Below are 23,264 nucleotides of genomic sequence, written 5' to 3'. Positions count from 1 at the left end.
AAAAAGTTCAAGAGGACCTATATTGGCAGGATCAGGGCACCTGCTTCTAGTCACTTTTGTCCCCAGCTACAAACGAGAGTCAGCAGGACAACTTTTGAAAACACGAACTTGCTATCCCCACCTTGAGTTTCTGCTTAATCGGCCTGAGATGTGGCTGGACCATTGGTATTTATCAAAGCTTCCCCAACCAGACTGAGCTCCACTAACCGACCACTCACAGCCCTGGTTTCTTTGTCCCTGTAAGGAGGACAATGATGCCTCCCTTGGATTAACTGAGGTAATGATGTATGGAATGAGTGACACATAGATTTGTTTTTAAAGTAACCATTTTTGTTACTGAACAAATTAGCTATTTTTCATTTTTGCATGTTAACTTGAATGTTTGCACTTTACGGTGGTGCCCCGGGCTTAGTTTTCCTACTTTGTATCTGATATCCTGCTATATTTTAAGTTCAAAGAAAGAAATTTATTCTAATTAAAGGAGAGAAAAAATGGAGGTTTATTTTTCAGGGAACACAAAACAGAGAAGCGAAAGGATACAAACCAGCAGCGCAGCACTATTTGATCTGCTTTCCAAACCGTAATTCGAGTCACGTTCTCAAAAGGAAATGATAAGACTCCACTACACACACCTAGAATAGGATTATTTTTCAGTGTGATGTTCACAGGTGTCCAAGAGGGGATCCAAGGGGTGCTGACAAGGTCTAGATAACTGATACATTTGACAACGGACAGACAGTCCAAGGAAAATATCAGGAAGCTTCATCATGTTCCACTCCGACTGTGACTACACAGTGGTAAAGCAGCTGATCGTTTGAAGGAAAATAAATAGAATTATTCCATATAGAAACATCAGGCTGACTCCTTTGGCAAACATGGATCAGAAACAGATTAAGAAGGAGCTATTTTCATGAAAGACTCCTTTTTCCTTCATACCATTAATGGAGATAATTCTCTGATAAAGAAAATTACACTCTGCCACTCACATACACACACTCACTTCACTGGTTCGTGTAAAAAGAATCCTCATTTGGCTTCCAAATGATGAATAATTTTTTTTGATTCCTTAAATTCTTGGCTTCTCCTGGCATTACATTTAGGCTGTCTTTATAGTACTTTAAAATGGGCTGGAATGAACCTGCTTTTAAAATAGCATCAAGTTTTTGATATTTTCAGTTTTGGGCCATGATTCTATTACTTTCATAATAACTCTTATTTTAATAATGCAAAGTCTATGAGGGCAAAAAAATCATAAGATTTAGTTAAGCAACATTTGGCTAATTTTGAAAAGGAAAAAAGCAAGGGCAAATTTGAAGCTAAAAACAAATAGCTGAATTAATTGTCATTTTCCCAAGCCAGATGGTTTGTTATTATATAGATATAACTGAAACTAACTTCCTGCCTTAAACACAATCTAGGGCTGCCCTGCACAGATTGGTGTCCTCTGACTCGCTTCTCCTGCCTTCCCAATAATCTCCCTCTTTCGGTTAATCCTCTTTGCATTTGAAGCCTAGTTCTTTCTTCTATGCTTTGTTCTATTTCTGGAACATCCATCTCCTACCCAAATCTCCTCAAATTCTCTTCTCTCTTATTTTAGAGATAGTAAAGACACAGGTTTGCCTGTCTTGCTAGAGCTAGCTGAGAAGGATCAGATAGAGAAACTGTACATTAACTTGAAGAGATATATAAAGAAAACAGAAACCTTCATTCTCACCTGCAGGTAGCCTTAATGGGTTATAAGGAAACTTCGTTGTTAGCTGGATTATACTGGTGTGATTCTAAGTGTATGGATCTAGATAAGACACCGAAGATGCCCAAAGTGTGCCTTTCCCCAATGGATATCTACCCAGTTACTCATTCCAGAGACACTTTTTTGAAGGGGCTGCTTTGTGTATTATCAGTTCACAAAAATATGAACACTATTAAAAGTAGGCCACTGCATGCAACCTCAATCCAGCACAGGAGGCAGCAGGTGACACTTGAGGACAGGTGAGACTTGAATGGGTTCTGAAAATTTCTGATAATTCACCTGTTTTGCCTTCCACCTTGCTGTGATTTGGTGTAAAATTTCCTCCATTAACTCATTCCTACAGATTAGTCATAGGATACAAAAAAAGCATATGTGCCTATCAAAAGACTGAAAAGTCTACAAACTATTTGGTCCAGCAGTTCTCTACTTCTGAGGCTCTAGAAGCAATTTTATAAACACACAGATTTATATCAGGGATTGGAGCAGAGTTTCTATGTTAGAGAAAAATTAGAAACAATTGTCTATCATTTTAGAAAAAATAAATTGCAACTTCATATAACATGATATTGTGCAACTGTTAAAGTACACTAACAAAAACATTCATGACACACTGCTATGTGAGAAAGCAGCTTATGTAACTACGCCTACTATCAGTCCATAAAAAGTATGGGTAAATATTTGCTATATATCTGTATACACATTTTTTGTGCAATTTATTTAAATGTCCCAGGATTTCACAATTTTAAAGATGCAAATGGCTGAATGTAGATGGTGGTGAGATGGCAGGATTTCTTTTTGTTGCTTGCTTATTAACATTTTCTATTTACAAACAGCATGTATTGTTTATTGCTTGTGCTACTAAAAACTAATAAATATAGGTTAAAAATAGACATTTAAATACAGAGTCTATCTGGGAAGGAGTGAACGGCTGAATTTCAGCTTTTTCCTCGTCCTTTTGGTTAATTCAGCATTCGTAATTATGTTAGACAAATCCTTGGATGAAAAGCATCCTACATACTACAAACAGAGCAGATGCATCTCAAAGGGTGTAGTGGGGAGGAGGAAGGAGTGGAATAGAAGAAGAGGAGATAGCCTTGACGTCAGGATCTGGCCTAGGATCCAGTGTCAGGATCTGGTCACGGGGAGGAGGAAGGAGTAGAATAGAAGAAGAGGAGATAGCCTTGACATCAGGATCTGGCCTGGGATCCAGTGTCAGGAGGGTGCCTAGGACAGTCCACAATATGGAACAAGAATCCTAAAAAGCAACTTCACCCACTGTGAAAGTTTGCGCAGTACCAGCTGTGAAGGGAAGATGTGTTTATTTCTTCATTTTCCCCCAACTACTCCTGTTAAGCATTGAAGAACTGCGGAGTAGCACCAAAATCTTCTCTCTTAATTTTATATTTTGTGCTACAAATACCTTCTGTTTTATTTGTTAACAGTATGTTTTAGTGACTTCAACCCACGAAATTGCTTTGCATATTCACTTAACCTGACAAATACTTTTTACAACCTTGTTAAGAGATTCATGTCCTTGAGATGTTTGGGAAGGGGGTGTAATGCCCATCTTGCATCATTTGTATTTGGGCTCTTATGAGATATGTAACTTACAATGAAAAAAAAAAAAGAAAAGAAAAGAAGGCATAGAGCTCTACCTAAGCTGCTAAGAATATGCCATGAGCCTGATCTCTCAAAATGTTCTCCTTTGTCTCTCTCCCAGCGACATAGGATAGCTTCTTGTGGATACTTAACAAATAGCTTTTGTTAAATATCACTTATTTTTATAGATTCTTGTAATTTTCAGAGCAAGTCCATGAATGTTATACTATCTGCCGTGCCTGACAATTCTGAGGAGGAAGATGGGGGGGAAGAGTTACCCTTAGTTTCATTTTGTCAGGGGAGGAAACGGAAGCTCCTTAGGGGTCAGATGAATGTGAGGGCACGAGGTGGGATTAGAACCCACATCCTGTAATTTCTGGTGTTCAGATCCTCATGCTGCCAGTCCATTTCCAGGATCCTTCATCAACTTGCCAGATAACAACTCCATGCTCCGAACATGATAACACATCTATGCTGCCTAACTCTCAGGGCTGCTGTGGGTATCAAAGAGATAAATTATAAAAACATACTTTTAAAATGATGAAGCTATACAAATGTAGTTACTATGAAAGCATTTTGTGTGTGTGTGTGTGTGTGTGTGTGTGTGTGTGTTAAATGCAAGGGGTCTGCCTTCCTGAAACCATCATTAACCATTGGGAGCTTACTGTGATCATTTGTTGGATATTCCAAAGTCATAACTAATCCTGAATATTTAGAATGGAGGGTCTGTGGGAGAAGAATCCAGGGCGGTGGGGTACCATCTGCTGAGAACAGAGGTGGTAGGGGGGCTCATATGAGAGTACCAGGTGCCGGAGTGAGAAGGAAAAATAATTCAAAGCCATTATTTGAAGTGGAAAGAAAATAACTTTTCAGTTTCTGAGACTAGACCTGCCTGAGTAAATCGGGGGTGGGGTTGGGGCGGGGGGACACAGATTAGAGGTTTGAAGTGTGATTTGTTAGAGATTAGTAGTGTACAAAGTCAAAGCTTCCTATTAAAATACCCCCTCCCCCACGTAAACACTCTGTCTATTCTATGGCTCCATGATCTCATTTATATTTTCTTCTCAACTGTGTTCATCTTCTGTGCTATCTGATCATTTATCATCTGTTTATAAGTACCAGTCTTACTCCACGGGAGTAGACATATCATCTGTCTTGTTTATCCCCCATCTCCGCCATGCCCAACACTGGCCAGTACATAGTGGGGGCTCCTTAAGTATATGGCTTGAAAGCGTATGCTTTGCCACTGGGTCATATTGCTTCCTTTGTTTTAATTTTTAAAATGGTATTTGTCTCTTTTTTAATGATTTTATGAATGGTATAGAGGGAAAACCACTTGAAAATTTGATGATCAAGAATGCCACATTGCTTCAGAGACTCAGTTTGGGCTTCCTCGTTAGCTATTGGCATTGTCAAAATACAGTGTTTCATTGTGAATATTTCTTGTCACTAGTATTCCACTGTAGACTCAGTTCAGTTATAGAAGCTATAGATGACAGAGCTTGATCTTTACTCTCAGGATAAGAATACTTGACATAGCAGAAAGTTATTTTCAGGTTCTTCTATGTGGTTTGCCCCATTTTTCCCCAAAGCACAGACTAAGGGGCAGGAAGCACATCCAACCACTTCCAGTGCAGCCTCATACAAAGTGCTGGTTCCCCTTGATCGACCAGAACTGCAATCCTCTAATGGGACAAGTGGGTTAGTTTTGGGGTTCTGATTTGCCGTATTTCAACCATCTGAAAGCTCATCATAGAATCCTTCATAGAAGGACATTTTCATGATCACTTGGCATAGTTGTGGTTACCTGTTGTTTTGCAACTATAACTCAGGAATCACAGGCTATGATTAATCCTCTGGTGGGCCCATCTGTGGACCCCAGTGGGGATCATTTTAGTCTGGAGTTACAGCAAGCCTTTCTTGTTATCTTGACTCAGGATTTTTTACAATGATGACCTAATAATAGCTTATAATTTATGGAGGACTATGCCAAAAAGTCCCCTGGGCTCCAGAGAGGCAGGATGGGGGTGGGGAGCAAGCCAGGGAGAGAAAACAAATACAACACATAATTTCTTGATTGTAACAAATACAACCAAAATAAGCTGTTTTCTCCTTGAGTACAAAATACAGGATTTATTAGATGCTGAGCTGAACAAAGGTTATCAAATATGGGCACTAACAGAGTTACTGTTTTTAGATCATGTGCTAGAAAAGATGGGTGAACAATGCAAAGCATCTGATGGATTGAAATCCTTTTCTGGAATGAATCAGAGTATAAACAAGTAATACAGAGCTTATGTTTCATTCCTGAGAAAAGGCAGGATGTGAGGTCTGTGTGCCGAGGAGCAGTGATGGGATTCCAGCTGGCGCTGTGCATAAATGCCAAGCACCATGATTTCATATCTATAATATGCACTACGCCAAACAGATATTAAAATGTTTTATGGCCACATGTAAGCTTTGCCTTTTAAAATGAGTTAGCGTTTTATTTGTTCTCTTTTCTAAAAATACCAATGGGCTTAAATTCATTTGTTTCTCATGCAGGGACCAGACATGGCAATGAAGTTTTGCTTTCTTATAGCCCCTATTTTCTTCTCTTGCGTTTAGCAACAACGTGTCATTCTTTGTGCAGGGAGATCGTGCACAGAGCCTCTTGTCAACAGGCCTTGGTCTCTGTACTCTCTTCCTAATGGTTGTGATGGATTTGAATTGATTTAGGAGCCAACAGTCAGCACCTACAGTGTGACGTGCTGGGGCCATGAATGAGAGTAAGAAGCTGCATTTGTGAGAGTTGCCTCCTTAGCACTGTGTTGTGATCAACTGACTGAACTGGTCACGGACATTTGTCATTTATGTATCATGAAACATCAGGTACTGCCCTAAGAGTCACAGTGCTAATTCTAAGCACCATTGTGTGATCCCCACACCCCCAGCAATTTGCAATGTATGAACCAAGATTACTGTTGGGGGCAGGGTCGTGGAATTGTTTTAAAAAGGTGGACAAATCCATATATATACAAAACAATGAAGAACAAAAAATATCTCATGTAATTTAAAATATATAGAGATTCTGTGATGAATAAAATAAAATAATTTCAAAATCTTACAGAATCCATGGTAAATTCTGACACTATCATGTAGAGAATCCATGACATTTTTATATTAGAATTGGTCCTTGTGAAAAATAGAGAAAAGACAAACCTGTTGAGTCAGAAAGTACATCAGTGGTTGCCTGGGGCAGAGGGTGGAGATGAGGATTACCTGTAAATGGCTGTGAGGCATCTTACTGGGGTGATGAAATGTTCTAAAACTGGATTAGGGTAATGGTAGTAAGACTCAGTGAATTTACTAAAAATCATGAAATTGTATGTACTACAAATGGATGCATTTTATGGTATGTAAGTGATACCACCATAAAGTTGTTAAAAGATGCAGACTGAGACAGCATTAAAATAAAAACAACCCACCAGAAAACAGTGGTCCTTGAGAAGTTTTTTTTTTTTTTTTTTTTTTTTTTGAGACAGTGTCTCACTCTGTCACTGAGGCTGAGTGTGATGGCATGATCGTGGCTCACTGCAGCCTTGGCCTCCTGGGCTCAAGTGATCCTCCCATCTCAGCCTCCTGAGTAGCTGGGACAACAGGTGCATACCACCATGCCCAGCTAATTTAAAACTTTTTTTTGTAGAGACAGGGCCTCTCTATGTTGCGCAGGCTTGTCTCAAACTCCTGGACTCAAGTGATCCTCCTGCCTTGGCCTCCCAAAGTGTGGGGATTACAGACGTGAGCCAGCACACCTGGCCACCTTCATTTCAAATGTGAAGAGGCAGAAATAAAAGTCATCAACTCAACATTATTTACAAATCATTCCTTAGAGACTGACACTCTTGTGAATGCTTTTGCTACACTCGATGCTCATTCCCTTTGCAATACGCCCTGAGCCTGAAAAGAAAGGGAAATTTACACTCATTCACATAGCACATGCATGACACCAACCCTCTAAACATAAAACACACGAATGCACACCTGTACAGCATGACGTTTCTACCAAGTGCCCTTGCTCTGGCCAACCTAGAGTATGTAAGAAGGCCTAGATAGAATAGAATAAAATATTTTTAGCTCTCTTCTCTTACACTGTGACTTTTATGGGACTGAGTAAAGTTGGCTGGTATGGGGTTGCGGCACTAATCCAAAGACTCTGCAGGACTTCAGATCGGGCAGGACACATGCTGAGCATCCCTGCTCCCTGGACCACCTCCTGGTAGATGACATCATTATTACCATCCTGGTTCCCCTCCAGCTTTGTACTCAATGCCAGGTGCCCATGCAGTACTGCCCTTTGAGGGAAATAAGGGGTGTAACTACCAACAAAAAACCCTTAAAAGTATTTAATAAAAAAACTCTTCCTTTGAAGAGAAAGAATAAAGGACGCAAAGAGCTTTGAAATGGATCTTTCCCAGGTTTTTTACAGATGCTTTGGGTCGGCTGCATGCAGCCTATTCCCCACTGTTTTTCAGTATATGATAACAGGCAGTTATGGTGCCATTTATAGGGAAAATCTTGTAAATTCTGGTTTCTAGCCTTCTTTTGTTTCATTCTCTCCTCAAAAATGTTTGCCTTTGCAGGCTTTCTTTAACTCTGATGACATCATCTATTCATGGGAAAGTGTGCTGGAAAGTACAAAGCATTTAAACTCCAGACTGCTGCTTGCTGGAGCGAGGTTAAGATAAGGTCCTGTGGAAAGCCATTTGAGTAATTAGGCCTGTCCCGTGCTGCCCCTCTGGCAGTGTCCCTGGTTGGCCTTGCCACTTGGCCTGACTACAGATCTGAGGGTCCATTCAGCAGTACTGAACTTTTTTGGTAGTAAAGAAACTTGTTGCTTATTAGAGTATGTGAAAACAAAATATAGTTGCCCTTTAGGAGCCTCTTGGGGAAACTGACACCATAGCCACTGGGAAATACTGGCTTAGGGTAAAGTAACTCTGTTTTCATTTCCATTTAAGCTGATGTGAAATGTAGCCGTCCAATTAAATATGTATGCACACTGTCACAATGGCACCTCTTGACACTGGCTGTCTGACTTGAAATGTCAATGTTGAGAGGAGAAAGCTCATGGTCAGTGAAATTGCAGGAAACAGAAGCACATTTGGACACGTCCACCTCACTAGAATTCCTAACATAGGGAAAAATGAAGACAGGCTGAAAATTTACTTAGTTTCTCAGTTTTCAACCGCTGCAATGTAGCTAAGGTAAATACCCCAGGAGGCCTAACTTGTTTATCAGTGCACTGAAATAGAAAGTAAAGGAGATCCAACATTTCTCAGGGTCTACTATATGCGAGGCTCTGTGTTGGGTACTTCATAAATTCACTCTCATGTAATCCTCACTACAACTCTGTGAGATGGATTTTCATGTTCCTATTATTCTGGCTTAGAGGAGTTAAGCAATTTGCCTCTGGGGGTGTCATACCTCTAGTAAGTAGAGGAGGGAGGGTTGGGTTTGAACACAGGTCTACCTGCCTCTCTAAAGCTCATGTTCTTTTATAACCCTTTAGCACGTAGTCATTGTGCTAAGACTTTGCATAACTTCTCTGAGACAGAGGCTGTTAACTGTCAATCTATCTGTGAGCTTTGCACTGAGAACAACACATCTATTTGAAGTAGGATGGGATGAGAAGAAATGATGGAATTAATCTGATTCCCTGCTGTCCTTCAAGGGAGCTCAGAATTCAGAATGACTGGGTACAGTTTCCCAAGGGGAACACGTTTGTGATGAGTGGGCATTTTTGTGTTCGCTCCTGACCACCTCTCTGCTGTTAAGTGAAGAGTAGACTGAGTGTGTTTACTGGTGAGACCTTGGAATATTAACCTCTATGGTTCCCACTCCTACTTCTGCTCAGAGATCTAGAACACTGGAACGTAATTTCCAAAGCTGCCAGTAAGCCTGGGCAGAACGTGGCTGCTAGGATGGTGTCCTCAGCATGCCCTTCCTAGGCCCCACTGACCGGCACCTGGGTAGCTGTGTATCACAGCTGTGTTTGGTCTGGCTTGGGAAGACCAAATCTCTCTTTGTGTTCAGATTCATTAGTGGCACATGGCTGTGCTGATGAGAATTATCTTGGTATTCTATTTTTTTGTTGTTGTTGTTGCCATCTGGGTCAGAACTGAACATCTTTCAGTTGTCTTAGTGATTAAATTTTTACGTACAGGAAATGCTAATAGTTTACAGGTACAGAACTGGATCTTGATTCATTTCTGAATTTTTTCAAAGCATGCACTCCATTAGGTGTTTTTCACGCCAAATAGAATAATAGTTCCTGACCTTAAAGAGTTTAAATGTAATCCTACTGTTGCATGCCTTAAAAGTAAAAAATAATAAAATTGAGGGAAAGAGAGAAATTTAAAAATTTCTTAAAACATTTGTAAGGCATATGGAAAAGAGCATATGCAATACTTTAAAAATAAGTCCAAGATGGCACGATAGAGTAGCTGAGTACCAGATTATAAAAACGAGAGATAACATGGATTCCACAGTTTACCATCCATACAAACTTTGGCTAAATATGGACAAGTCATTTATTCTCTATGAGTTTTAGTTCTCATGTAACATGAGGATACTTGTACTCACTCTCCTATAAGCTATTAAGTGATTTTAGACAGGGCCACTGGAGTTACATCCAGGCATGTTGTACCCTATACATCTCCAGGAGGGTCACTCAGATTATGGGGCCTCTTGGAGTATGCAGCATACAACCTGCACAACAATACAAGTTACTTGGGGGGCCACTGAGAAGTAAAGCAACAGGACACAGTAAATTGTAAAGTACTTGCTGTTTAAGTATTCTATAGAATATCTTAGTTTTGAGAGTTGTTAGAAGCCAGAAAATTAAAAACTGAAAAACATAAGCTATCAATAGCTAACTGTTTTTCTCAATTACTAAAAATAATATAATGTTTTGTAGCACAGTGCTGAACAAACAGAAAAAAATATCATTTTCAAGGGAAGGATCTAAGCGTCAAAAAAAATAAAGGCTGAAAGGAGGCAAGATCAGTTCACATCACTTAATGACATAACCTAAGTAAGATAATAAATAAAGTATATACAGTGCTGATGCCTAGCATAGAGTGGAGCTTTGTGGTAAATTTTAAAAATGTTCCTTCTCTGCTCAAAACTTTTCCCATTTATTCTCATTTTCTGGTGTTTTCTATTCCTTTTGCTATTTTTTTTTTTAGAGTTGATCTCAGTGTAAATAATGATAATAGTTTCCTGTATTTTATACCAATTTTCAGCTGATACATTCTCTGAGATCCATGCTGTTACTTAATCTTCTTGAAAACTTTGTTTGAATTGCCATGTATCATTAGGCTGATTTTACAGGCAAGAAAATTGAGGCTCAGAGAGTCAAGAAATTGGTTAAAGCCATGCAGTAAGTAAGGGTTAGAAGTCCAGGTTCCTGAATTCAGCTCTAAAGCTCTTGTCCCTCTACCCTCTTGGTGCACAGTCATTAACACCATGCTAAGAGAACATGGTGAACAACCAGGATAACCAGTTTTATATATCAAGTTCTTCCTATGGAATTCAGTAGTCTAAAAGTGTTGTAATTTAAAAATGACATCAAATTTCCCCAACATAAGGTTTTATTTTATTAAAAAGGTTCTATATACAAAATTGGGGGGGGGGGAATGGAAACCAAAACTGTCTATTTCTTTCTCCTTCAGCCTTAAAATCCTTAAAGGGAAATAATTCATATTTGACAGAATGCAAGGGATAAAAGAATATTCAAAACATAGGAAGGACACAGAAAATCATACAATGCCAGAGACTAAAGGACAGCCTAGCATACCCAATTTTTAAGCTTCTCTGGCCCGGTAGCAACCAGCTGGTAATGGGAACTAGTGAGAGAAGTCAGCAAGCATCAGGCACAACCCCCACCAAGACGCGCAGAGAAAGATGAAGGCAAGACTTAATGGGGCAAAACCCCCCACCACTCATCAGTATCTCAGAGTTCTCCCTGCAGTTAAAGGAGGATGCTTACTTCTATTTATTTGAATCCAATAGGAATAAGAGATGAAAAGAAAGTCCATATTTTGAATCTGGGATATAAGCTGGAATGTCCTGGCCCAATATACCCAAGGCTTATCCAAGTAAATAACTGTAAGCTAAAAGAATGTCCAATGACTAGGTGGCCCTTAGTCCAAAAAAAGGCTGGGCTCCAAATGCTCCTTCTTAATTTTTTTTCCCTTTATTTTGAACCTGGTTTTCCATAGAAATAATATGATATATAACAGTTATACACTTGTGTTAGGCTACTGCAAAATTCAGCACTCCAGAGTATACCTAAATTTTTTTTTTTTTTTTTTGAGATGGAGTCTTGCTCTGTCACCCAGGCTGGAGTGCAGTGGTGCGATCTCAACTCAGTGCAACCTCCGCCTCCCGGGTTCAAGCCCTTCTTCTGTCTCAGCGTCCCGAGTAGTGGGGATTACAGGTGCCCACCACCACGCCTGGCTAAGTTTTGTATTTTTATTAGAGACAGGGTTTCACCATGTTGGCCAGGTTGGTCTTGGACTCCTGACCTCAAGTGATCTGCCTGCCTCAGCCTCCCAAAGTGCTGGGATTACAGGTGTGAGCTACCGCACCCGGTCTACCTAAAGTTTTAAAAGTACTGGCCTGAGGTCTGGGTCTTGCGAGAAGGGATCATAGGAGAGAAAAGAATGAAGAAAAGACCAAAAAAATACCTTGCTCCTCATCACAGTTCCCACCATAGCCAAAATTATGAAAGAGGAAAAATGTTTGTTCTGAGGTCCTCAGTGCTCTTAAGTTTGCTTTTGTCCCTTCTTACTACAATAACCTTCTCAGATATGTCCTATTCAAGAATAAGCAACACTAAAAAATATCTACTTACCTCCCTCAATAATTTCAATTCTTAACTGTCACTAGAAGATATTAGGAAGAAAGCAATCTGATTGAACCAACTTGTACTCATGTAAATGACTGATTTGTACATGTATTTACATATACAACCCAAAGACAAACACACAGATACACAATTGCATTACTTCTGTGTTAGCTAGGCACCACTCTAGGCACTAGAGAAAAGAACAAGGTTTCTCTTCCAATGAAGCTTACATTTTAGAGGACAGAGTTAGAAAATAATAACATTCAAAAATAAGTAAACTAAAAAAATCTGGAATGTAATAAATATAGAAAATAGAGTGAAATAATACATAAGAACTGGTTGACTACTTCACAGTTGGTGATTATAAAAGGCCTCTTTAAAGATATCATTTAAGATGAGATGCAATTGAAGACAAACAGCCAGTCTTGTGTAAATGAAGGGGATATGAGACAGCTAGTGCAATTCAAAGAAAGGAATGAGCTTGGTGTGTGGATAGAAAAAAAGGCCTATGGGCCCAAAGAACAGCAGGCAAGGAAAAGAACAGACTGGAAAGATAGGCAGGGGCCAAATCACGTTGGTCTTGGTAAGACAGAGTGATGCTTTTCAGAGTTTATCCTAAGTTAAGTAAGAAGCCATTGGAAGTCTATAAGCTGTAGTGTGGCCTGATTTACCGCTTAAAATGATCTCTAGCAGAAGCAGGGAGACAGATAGGAGGCTACTGCAGAGATATGCGTGAGAGAGGACAGTTGTATAGACTAGGATGATGGTGGTGGAGAGATAGCTAGGTGGGCTCAATCAAGACACACTTTAAAGGAAAGGTCAGCCAGGTGTGGTGGCTCACTCCTATAATTCCAGCACTTTGGGAGGCTGAGGCGGGGGTCAGGGGTGGCAGGGCAGGGGTGGGTGGGGGGGATCACCTAAGGTCAAGAGCTTGAGACCAGCCTGACCAATATGGTGAAACCCTCTCTCTACTAAAAATACAAAAATTAGCTAGGCATGGTGGCATGTGCCTGTAGTCCCAGCTACTCGGGAGGCTGAGGCAGGAGAATCGCTTGAACCCAGGAGACGGAGGTTGCAGTGAGCCAAGATCATGCCACTGCAGTCCAGCCTGGGTGACAGAGTGAGTCTCCATCTCAAAAAAAAAAACAAAAATAAAATTAAAAAATAAAGATCTGCAGGACCTTTGACCATGGGGAGGAGAAAAAGGAATCAAGGATACCTGGATGGATGATGACTTGTTCTCCTGAGAAAGGCAAGATGTGGAAAGAGTAGGTTTGGTTAAAGGATAAGGCCATTGGGCAGTAGAAATCAACAGTTCTGTTTTAGATATAGTAATTCTGAGCTGCAAATTATATGTCTAGCATCAATATAGGGAAGACAGCTAGTATATGAATCTAGCACTTAGAGGAAAATTGAGGCTGGAGATATACATTTGGCAGTCATTGGCCTATAGATGTCATTTACACCATGGAGACTGATGTCCAGGAAGTGAGCATGCACCAAGATGAGAAGAAGGATGGATACCAGTCTTGGGCTTACTCCAACATTTAAAGGTGGGAAGAGGCTATTTGGGAAGCCTCTTTCTCCAGAGAGATAAGTCTGAAAAATGGTGATTCGGGAAGAGAAGGCCGTTTCTCTATTCACAGGCACGGGTCTTCAAACTCTTGCTGAAACACCTAACATTGAGGGTAAATGAAGACCTTTATGAATCCTTCTCTGCCAGTAGAGTATGAGCATTTGCTACCAGCTGGTACAAGGAAGAAGCTTTGTCTCACTTGAAAATGTATAAGCTTTTCCCCATACATTTTGAATAGTATGGTAAAAACACTTTTGATGAGATATATAGATACTAATTCCTGCCTTGAGGCAGGAGGACTAACGGGAAAGTTTTCAATGTCCGTCTGGCCTTTAGAATCTAAGAATCCAAAAGTCTAACCTAGAAAGAAGCAGCAGAATATCAGACACTAGGAAGGGGCCCTTCTGTTTCAGGAAAAGTGCCAAAACATCGGCCTAGAGAAAATGCTGGGCCCCAGGACCGCTGCTGACTAAATAGTAGGCTATAAGTGAAGGGAATTATTTTTCTTTATTCTTCTGCCTGTAGCAATTGGGCTTTGTCATCTAGAAACAATAGCACCATTTTTCTTAGGAGTCAGGATATATAATAAAACATTGCTCTGAATCAGCAGGGTCGAAAAATAAAGTCAGAAATATGATGTTCATCCAACAGCCTGTTCAATTTTCACAGTTTTTGGAAAAAATGTCTTTATATAGATATGATTATCTGAGATTACCTCTGAATATATTGTTTGGGGAGCTTGCTGCACAGTTAATATTGCAGCAAATTATGGAATTCTCTCAATAACAGAGCAAAGAAATCTGTGTCCCAATGGAAAGCATTTATGGCAGTGTAGGGAAACCATTTCAACAACAAATGATTCTGTTCTATTTTGCCCAAACAGATTTTCTTACCTCTTGATGTCTCTACCTGGGTTCCGAGTTAGTTTTAAGTGGCAGAACAAGTGACTCCTCTAAACATGAAGGTTTGCTGTAATCCATAATTCATGTTATAGGAAAAAATAAATTTTAATTATAAGGCTGCCACGATTTTCAAGAGTTTCTTAAAACAAGAGACACACAGAGGCCTTTTGGAAGACTGACATTTAGAAAAAGCCAGCTTGAGGGTATACTGGATACACGAGGTATTGGGGAGTAAAAACACTTTCAGGAACAAAGATTTCAGATAGGAAAAGCATTTTTAAAATCCTTTTGAAAACAGGAGATATATTTGGTTGGATAAACTGCCGATTTTGGACAATTGTTATAAGGCCTAATTTTTGCCTTTATGATTATTTGCACATATTCTCCTCAGGGACTAAACCCATGACCAACAGTGTGTGCTAACTTGGACGCAATGTGATTCAGTGACTTAAACCATAGGAAAAGTGGACTCCAACATATTTTCCTATAAGTACCTCAGATAGAAGCAACGGACAACCACAACATTTATTCCTTTGGTTTTATATATAGTCTCTAATCAAAACACCTTAAGAATATTTTAAGTTTTTCCTTCTGCTTGGTAAACTTCTGGTAACTCTGGAAAAAGATGCAAAGAAAAGGACCAATATGGAACTGCTGGAACGTAGTTGGGATTGAGAAGGGAGTGCTCTTCTCTAAGAATCAATGGTCAACTGAATGACTTCAAACAGCCCTGCTTGCTAAGGTGAAAGTAAGAGAACCCTCTAGGTCTCCTAGCTCCTCCATTCCCTCAATTGGTTGCCAGAAGCATGTGGAGTCTTTAATCAGAAACCCCAGGCAGGCAGTCAGTCAGTTGCATAACACCATGCCTTATGGCTGACCAGTATAAATCTGGATACTTCATCCATGGTTAATGAATGAAGTGTCCAGATTTATACTGTTCAGATCATCCTAAATTATTCAATAGAAACAATAATCACCAGAAATAAAATTTTATTAAATCTTTTCTATGTCCCAGGTGCTTTACTAGATGCATAATTTGCAGGTATTTTTTTCCAATCTTGACCATAATTCTGCATGTTAAGTATGATTATCCCTATTTTGTAAATGTAGAAACTGAGGCTCAGAGAGGTTAAGTAACTTGGCCACAGTCACTGAGATGATAAATAGCTGCCTGAAGAAGAATAACTGATGAATTTGAGTAGAAAGAAATACATAATTTAAACTGTAGTTGTTTTCAGATTCAAATCAAAAGTCAGGCTTGCCAACTATGGCAAACTTTAGTAGAAAACAAAGTGACTATGTCAGGACAGTGGCAAATATGGAAAGTGGACAGTGAATAGCACCATTAGCACAGCTGTATTTGCTTCTAGTCCTGCCTTTTTCCAAGTCTACTGTAATGCTTGTCCTTGGCTTGGTATTTGGTTAAGAACGTGGGTATTGTTGCTCAAAGTAAAGGCTATATATCTGTCAAGATGCTAATTAGTGCTGGAGAGTAGATCCAGAGTTTCAGTTACAATAAGCTCTGGTGTATACCAGAGTCACTTGTGAGCTTTACAACCCACATTCCTGGGCCCTGTCACTCCTAGATCTTCCAGAGGTTGTTGATGGTTCTCAGGGATTCGTATTTCTTAATAAGCTCTCAGGTAATTCTGATCCCCACCAAAGTTTGAAAATTATTGCTATCAATGTTGTTTGGGAAGATGATGTCTTACTCAGAAATATGAGTAAACATAAAAAAGTAGGTCATACGAAAAATTCAGCTTGTAAAGAATGCATGAAGGGATGTTCATGAAATATACATTTGGCCTGTCCACTTTTGTCAGGATTACTTTTTTCCTGTCTTGATCAATGTCTACTTTCTCTTTCCTCTCATTAATATTTGGGTCAAGAGAATATTTTATCAGGTCTCCAGTAAGTACATTTTCCTAGTTACCTAAATGAACACAGTTTCATAGAGATCATTAAAGTGTTACCAAGTATATAAAAGACAGAAATTTGGTTCTTAAAGCTGACTCTATATTTTTGTTTTGTTTTTTCAAAAGTGCTCATTGCAATGGGAAGCTGATCTGAAAATCTATCCATCAAACCAGTCTGGTTTCTTACAGGCCATGGAGACCCTCTGGGGATCTGGGATGCTTTCCTGTCATTGCAGTGACACTGACCGGCTTTTGAACCTTGAGAAGGGCCGTGACAGTGTTCCAGCAGTGACATTATTTATACCTCTGGGCTCTCATCTTTCATAGGTCTTGGTTTGTTATCACAGCCCTTGAAATTGTAGGAAAGGAGGCGTCAAGAAGGCAAATGAACTTCTGCTACTGGAGGAATTATACATGAATGTAATTTCTACCTGGCACTGATGTTCCAAGTGCGACGAACACGACTGCAGTCACAGAATCTTTCAGGCCAATGGTGCAGCCAAAGTGGGAAGCCAGGTCTCCAATGAATGCTGTCAGTAGGCCAATCATGAGGATGGAGACAATGAAACATGCCCAGCCATTCCAGTATTCAGTAGGGGGGACGAAGGCAAAGAGGACCTTCCAGAACACAGTCAGAAAGTGCATCACGTAATCGAAACAGGAGGGCAGCTTCTCTTCCCCACATTCATCGTCGTCATCATCTTCCCCTAGAGAGAACGGAACGAAGCACATTTCATCACAACCTGTGCTAACGGGTCTTCCTCTCTCTCAATCTCTCCTGTCTAGGCCGGTCATCCCTCCACTCTACGTGACAGGAGGCCATGAGAAGTGGGTGAAGTTTAGGGTTTTCCAAGAGTTAATCATAACTAATGAATTATCAAGACACTGAAATGCCTCTTACCTGTGGCTCATTGGTCAATGGCAAAAACTTAACCCCTACCCAGTTCTGCGTCCATGCAATCAACACACCCTTTCTACTTTCACATCTGGTGAGACTTGTCACTTCAGAGAAATGAAAATGATTTATTCTAAAAGGTTGGCAAGCCCTGTGTCAGCCTGAGAAAGAACGCTCTTTTGAAGAAAGACAACTGTAGATGGAGTTCTACTAGGGTTATTTTCTTGCAACCTGAAGTCCAACTCTGGGTTATATAATCACCTACAGGATAATGTTCACACAAGGCCGTTAATCATGGCTCTAAGCCTTGCATATTTCTCCAGCGTCATCTCCTGCAACTATTTCAAACTCAAGCCTTGGAATTACTTGCCAAATAATTATATGCCAAAAAATGAAATTTATTTGCATTTTTCCAAACCAGATACACTTTCTCCTACTTTTGTTCTTTAGAACTAAATGTGCTTGTCATATCCTAATCGCTCCACCCTTATCCTTCCTCACCCATCCTTTAAGACTCACTTCCTCTGTGATGCACTCTCTGACCTCCCCCCAAACCCATGCTGGGAACTCCTTCTCAGAGGAGCTTCCCAACACTTGTAACTCTGGATCAGTGGTTCTCAGAGTGTGCTTCCTGAGCAGGTGGCACAGAGAACTTGTTAGAAATTCAAATTATCAGTCCCACTGAGTCAGAAATTGGGGAGGGGGTGACAGCAAACTGGGCTTGAACAAGCCCTCCATGTAACACTGATGCATGGTCAAGTTTGAGAACTGCTTTTCTAAATTGTACATATTCATGTTCTTCTCTTCTCTAGTTGACTGAGAACCCTTCCAGGGCAGGAATTCATGCATCTTTGTGTCCCTGGTGTTTGGTACCATCTCCAGCATGTGAACTAAGGTGGTTAAGTATGTGTCGAATGAAGGAGTGCATGCAGTAATTTCTATTGACTTTATATAACTATGCAATTACATAATATATATATCACAATTTTGCCAATTAAGTCATATTATCAGTGTACAAAGAAATGCACAAAGCATGCTATTTAAAGGAACCAGGAAATCAATAATAGTATTCTAAAATGGAGATTTCACTTATGTGAAAATAATGCACATTGACATGTTTTAAAATGAGGATATTGAATGTCAACTTTTCTTGAAGTGGTGGCAAATACGTGTGTTATGTGGCCATTTTGGAAAGAAGAATATCTCCTTGAAGTCTTTGTTGACCCGTTCCAACCTTGTCATCAGGGTGCCACTTTACTTGGTCCCACTAGTGCAGCCGGCTGTAGGTGGGGCTGCAATTTTCCAGCTGAACTGCGTGACCTGAGATGGCCAGCATGGGGCACACGCGTGTGGTCTTCGTGAGACACTCTGTGGCAGGCTAAGCCATCGGGTGCAGATGATGATTGAGAAAACTCTCTGAAAGCACAAGAGATTTGAGGGAAAAACACCTCTCAGAAAACATCTAAAGAGAAATGTCTGGATTTGTCCTCTGTCATTTTACAGGAAAAGAGAAGAGGCAATGGCCTGCTCTTCCGTGAGCACATGGTTGGAATTATATGAATACACTTTGGGGGTCTGTGAAGAAAGCAGCCTCATCTTTGAGGCTTTGGATAAACTGCTGGGAGAAGCCATTGCAGATGAGTGGAACTGCCTTTGGAGAACTCCCCAGTGAGGAGCTTGAGTCAGGTCAGCTCATCAGAATGTTTGTGAGTGAAAAAGCATTGCTGACCGTACCCTCTGCTGTTCATGCAGTATTTGTTATATCAACTTTGCCTGGAAGCAGAAGATACTTTTTAATAAAAACACCTGGTATGGGCTGCACTGTGTCTCCCTAAAATTCATATGTTAAAGCTCTGTCAGCAACCCAGAATGTGACCTTATTTGGAAATAGGGCCTTTAAAAAGGTAATTAAGTGAAAACAGGGCCATTAGGGTGAGTTCTAATCCAATATGACTGGTGTCCTTATAATAGGAAACTGGGATGCACAGAGAGACATCAGGGATGTGCGTGCACAGAGGAAAGACCATGTGAGTATCCAGTGAGAAGACAGACATTTACAAGCCAAGGAGATTGGCCTCAGGAGAAACCGAACCTGCCAACACCTTGATCTCAGATTTTCAGTTCCCAGAACTGCCAGAAAAGAAATTTGTTATTCAAACCACCCAGTCTGTGGTATTGATTACAGCAGCCCTTCAGAAGCCTCTCTATATCATGACATGGAAATGTAGGAACAACTACTCAGTGTTTCTATTACCTACTCTTTTTTGTTTGTTTCCTTATACATTTCTTCTTTTTTCTTTCTTTTACTTTTCTTCCCACTTCTCTTTTACCCTACACTTTAGCTCCAGGTAGAACTCCATGTTAGAGATGCAATCCTCAGGGTTTATTTGAAGGAGGAAGGAAGAAGAAAGTCACATTAATACATTCCCATTCCCAGAATCTCCTCTTACCCACTCCCCATTCCAGCCGGGGCTGGGAAGGGGGCACATACTCAGAAAAGTTGAGAAAAAGCACTAGGTTTTCTAGTTATATTTATTTTGGATCCTATCCTTTTTAATTTCTATATTTGTGAACATTTTATAATTTCACAGGGCATATGAATAAAATGCTTTGGAAAACATTTGAATCAATCACAGAAACATGAACTATGCTGCCTTTTCTCTACAAAATTACTTAATTTGGGGCATCTAAATCTCTTATTTTGAAGACGAACAAGAAAACAAATAATGAAGCTTCTCAGAAGAAATGCCACTTATAAATTGAGAGTAGACATTATATTTGTCTTCAAGATGGAAATAACACCTTTCCCGTGAGAGATGTACACAGGAATAATTAGATCATCTTTGTAAAGTGTCTGAGAATATTTCAAGGTAATGATTATCATGGTAGTTATCATTATTTCCCTCCATTTAAGATTGTTACTGTGTTTCTCCATCATTATTTGTTTAGTCAACATGCTAGGTCCTAAGGTTACATTATAGGTTTTTAAAAACAAAAATTAATTTTGTCCTCTGAAATTACCTTCATGATCAATTAATGCAAAATGTGTGAGTGTGTGTTTGTGTGAGAGAGAGAGAGAGAGTGTGTGTTCTTTCTGTAGGCTTCCAATATCACAAAGAATCTAAATGTTTTAATGCATAAGTCTGGAATGGGAAGCCCATCTGCTTTTATAACATTTGAAAGGAAAAGTGGCCTCCCATCCTTTTCTCTGGGATCTCACTGCTCTTTATAAATTTTAATCTCCAACTCAGACATCACTTAAATATTAAAAATGACCACGGCCTGCCATGCATGATGCGCAATTACCCTGTCTTGGGAAAGGACAAAGAAATATCATGTTCATCCATCACCATCTGGACTACACTTGAAAGTCTGTTCTTTCTTTGTGAAGAGTAGTGAAACATTAAAAAATCCTAGCAGCATCATTTATGTGACAGCAAAGATGATGGTAGTATGCCTGTTCTGTGGTTCTCTATGTTCACCAGCCTAGGGTTCCTGGAGGCTACGTAATTCTTTCAAGTCCCTTCTCTGTGTTAGAAAGGAAAGACAGGTTGGTGGGTTTGCTTTTACTGAATCCCATGTAAATTCCTCTTATCTCAGAATCATTCTTTTCAGCTAATGGAAAATAACCTGTATTTGATTAATCCTTCCTGTTGCCTTTTAAATGGCTTCCCTGATACACATTGGACTTCCTAAGTATAACTCCAAAAGTAACCAAATCATTAAAAATGCAGATAGTGCACAGGGTGTCAGTTCAGCTATTGATGTAACAGTACTTGTACCGTTCCGGCTCGGAAGCATGAGAGCAAGAGCATCATCAGCATGACTGACCGTGAAAGACAAAACCCTGGGCTTTGCATGTATCTTTTAAAGTAGGTAACATATCTTTTAAAGTAAACAGGTGTTTCTTTACACCTCTGTCTACCTGCTCAGGGCTTGAATTCAGGGAGAGCTCTGAGAACCAGAAAAAGAGACTGCTGGAAGATAATGGACACTTGGGTCAGAAGACTTAGGCCACTTTATAGTTCTGACAGCTTGTTTTGGGGCAAGACACTTAAATTTCCTGAGCCTCAGTTGCTCACCTGTCAAAAGAGTTTCCTAACTCCCATCTCAGAGCTGTTGTGGGGACTGGAAGAAGAAATACTCAAGTCCTTTTTAAAACTGTATGCCTCTTTATAGACAAATGTGCCATATTCTCTTATTGTTACTTGTCTGAAGGAAGGCAGTAAATCAATACAATGTGAGTATCCTGATTTCACTGAGTATATATTCTGTTTGAATGAGCCATTATCATTCATTTCCCCAAGCTGCTTGCTTTTAAGAAAAGAAAGAAACAGGAAGGGAACCTGGTGGGGTGTCTCTTAATTGACAGGCACTGAGCTAAATTCTTTCACATACCTGATCTGATTTCATCCTTAAAATAACCGTGCAAAGTGGGCATTATTAACCCCATTATACATATGAAGATCCTGAAGTTCAGAGAATTTAAGTGACTTGCAAAAATAATCTCACACAGAATTGAAGTGAGTTGGGATTTGATCTAACAGTCCAGGGAACATTTTACTATAGAAAATGCCTCATGGAAGAAAGTAGAGGAGTTCAGTATCACATATTGATTCAAAGTTTGAGTCAGAATTTTTTTAATGCCTAGTGTTATATAGATACAGTGGCACCTTTTTTTTTTTTTTAGGAATTTGAAAATATTGAGGTGCCGTAATATTTGTATTCTAATACTTTCTAGATATGATTTTTGGGTTGCTTATTTCTTTGGCAGAGCCAGCCATAAGCTCTTTCTCAGACCTGTGTGGACCAAGAAAACATGGGAAATAAATCAATCAGGTAAAAGCAGGGGATCATGGTGTGACTGTTTTGGAACCTCTATTTTTTCTATTTAAACATTTGTTTAAAATTTTATCGTATACATTTGAGATTAACAATGTCTTGTTACAGGATATAGTTAGATAGTAAAATTATTATAGGGAGGCAAATTAACATCTATCTCATCTAGTTACTTTTTCCTGTGACAAAAGCAGTTGAAGTCTACTTATTTAACAAACATTTCTAATACAATTTCATTAGCATTAGTCCCCATGTGGTCCATTCGATCTCTAAACATGTTCATCCTTCCTATCTGCTATTTTGTATCCTTCAACCTATGTCTCTCATTGCCTCCCCCAACCCCTGCCTATAGTAAGATGGTAACCACTGCTTCATTCCTATCTCGGTGTATTTGAGCTCTTTTCAAACGTATATATTTTCCACATATAAGTGAGACCATGCAATATTTTTCTTTCTCTGTCTGGCTTCTTTCACTTAGCATAATGTCCTCCAGGCTCATCCGTGTTGTGGCAAGTGGCAGAATCTCCTTTCTTAACGTCGAATCATAAGGAATCTCTCCTTTAGAGTGTGACAAGTTCTTATTTCCATTACTGGTTGCCAAAGGTCAACCATCTGAATCAAACATCCTGGTTTGCCTCTAGCTCATCGCCCTTGAATTTGGGAAAGTGGCCTGAATCATCACAAGTCTGTATGTAAAGCGGTCTGGAAAATGTATGCTGCTGTTCATCTGTGGACGTGTCTGACTTTCAATTCTTTCCAGGCACTCAATAGGCTTTCTCCTCCAGAATTATGACTTTTTTGCAACCTGACATACAGTAATTACAAATCAAATTCTACTCTCCTGTTACATATTTCTGTTTCTCTTTGCTTTAAAGGTTCTGAGAGAATCATAAA

The 23,264-nt window shown here is 39.7% G+C and overlaps 1 protein-coding gene across 20 annotated transcripts in view; it reads right to left on the bottom strand.

Moving 5' to 3' along the window:
• SLC8A1 (solute carrier family 8 member A1) overlaps positions 1 to 23,264 on the bottom strand; it is a 413,146-nt gene that overhangs the window by 26,092 nt on the left and 363,790 nt on the right. For all 20 annotated transcript variants that reach the window (XM_030800085.1, XM_030800095.1, XM_030800096.1 and 17 more), the window contains one exon: positions 17,068 to 17,343. In XM_030800085.1, the coding sequence (XP_030655945.1) occupies positions 17,068 to 17,343 (276 nt within the window). The remainder of the gene's footprint in view (positions 1 to 17,067; positions 17,344 to 23,264) is intronic.

This window comes from Nomascus leucogenys, chromosome 19 (genome assembly GCF_006542625.1).
Source record: "Nomascus leucogenys isolate Asia chromosome 19, Asia_NLE_v1, whole genome shotgun sequence".
Lineage (NCBI taxonomy): Eukaryota > Metazoa > Chordata > Mammalia > Primates > Hylobatidae > Nomascus > Nomascus leucogenys.
The sequence above is the reverse complement of the archived record's forward strand: the minus strand, read 5'-3'. Positions and strand labels throughout refer to the sequence as shown.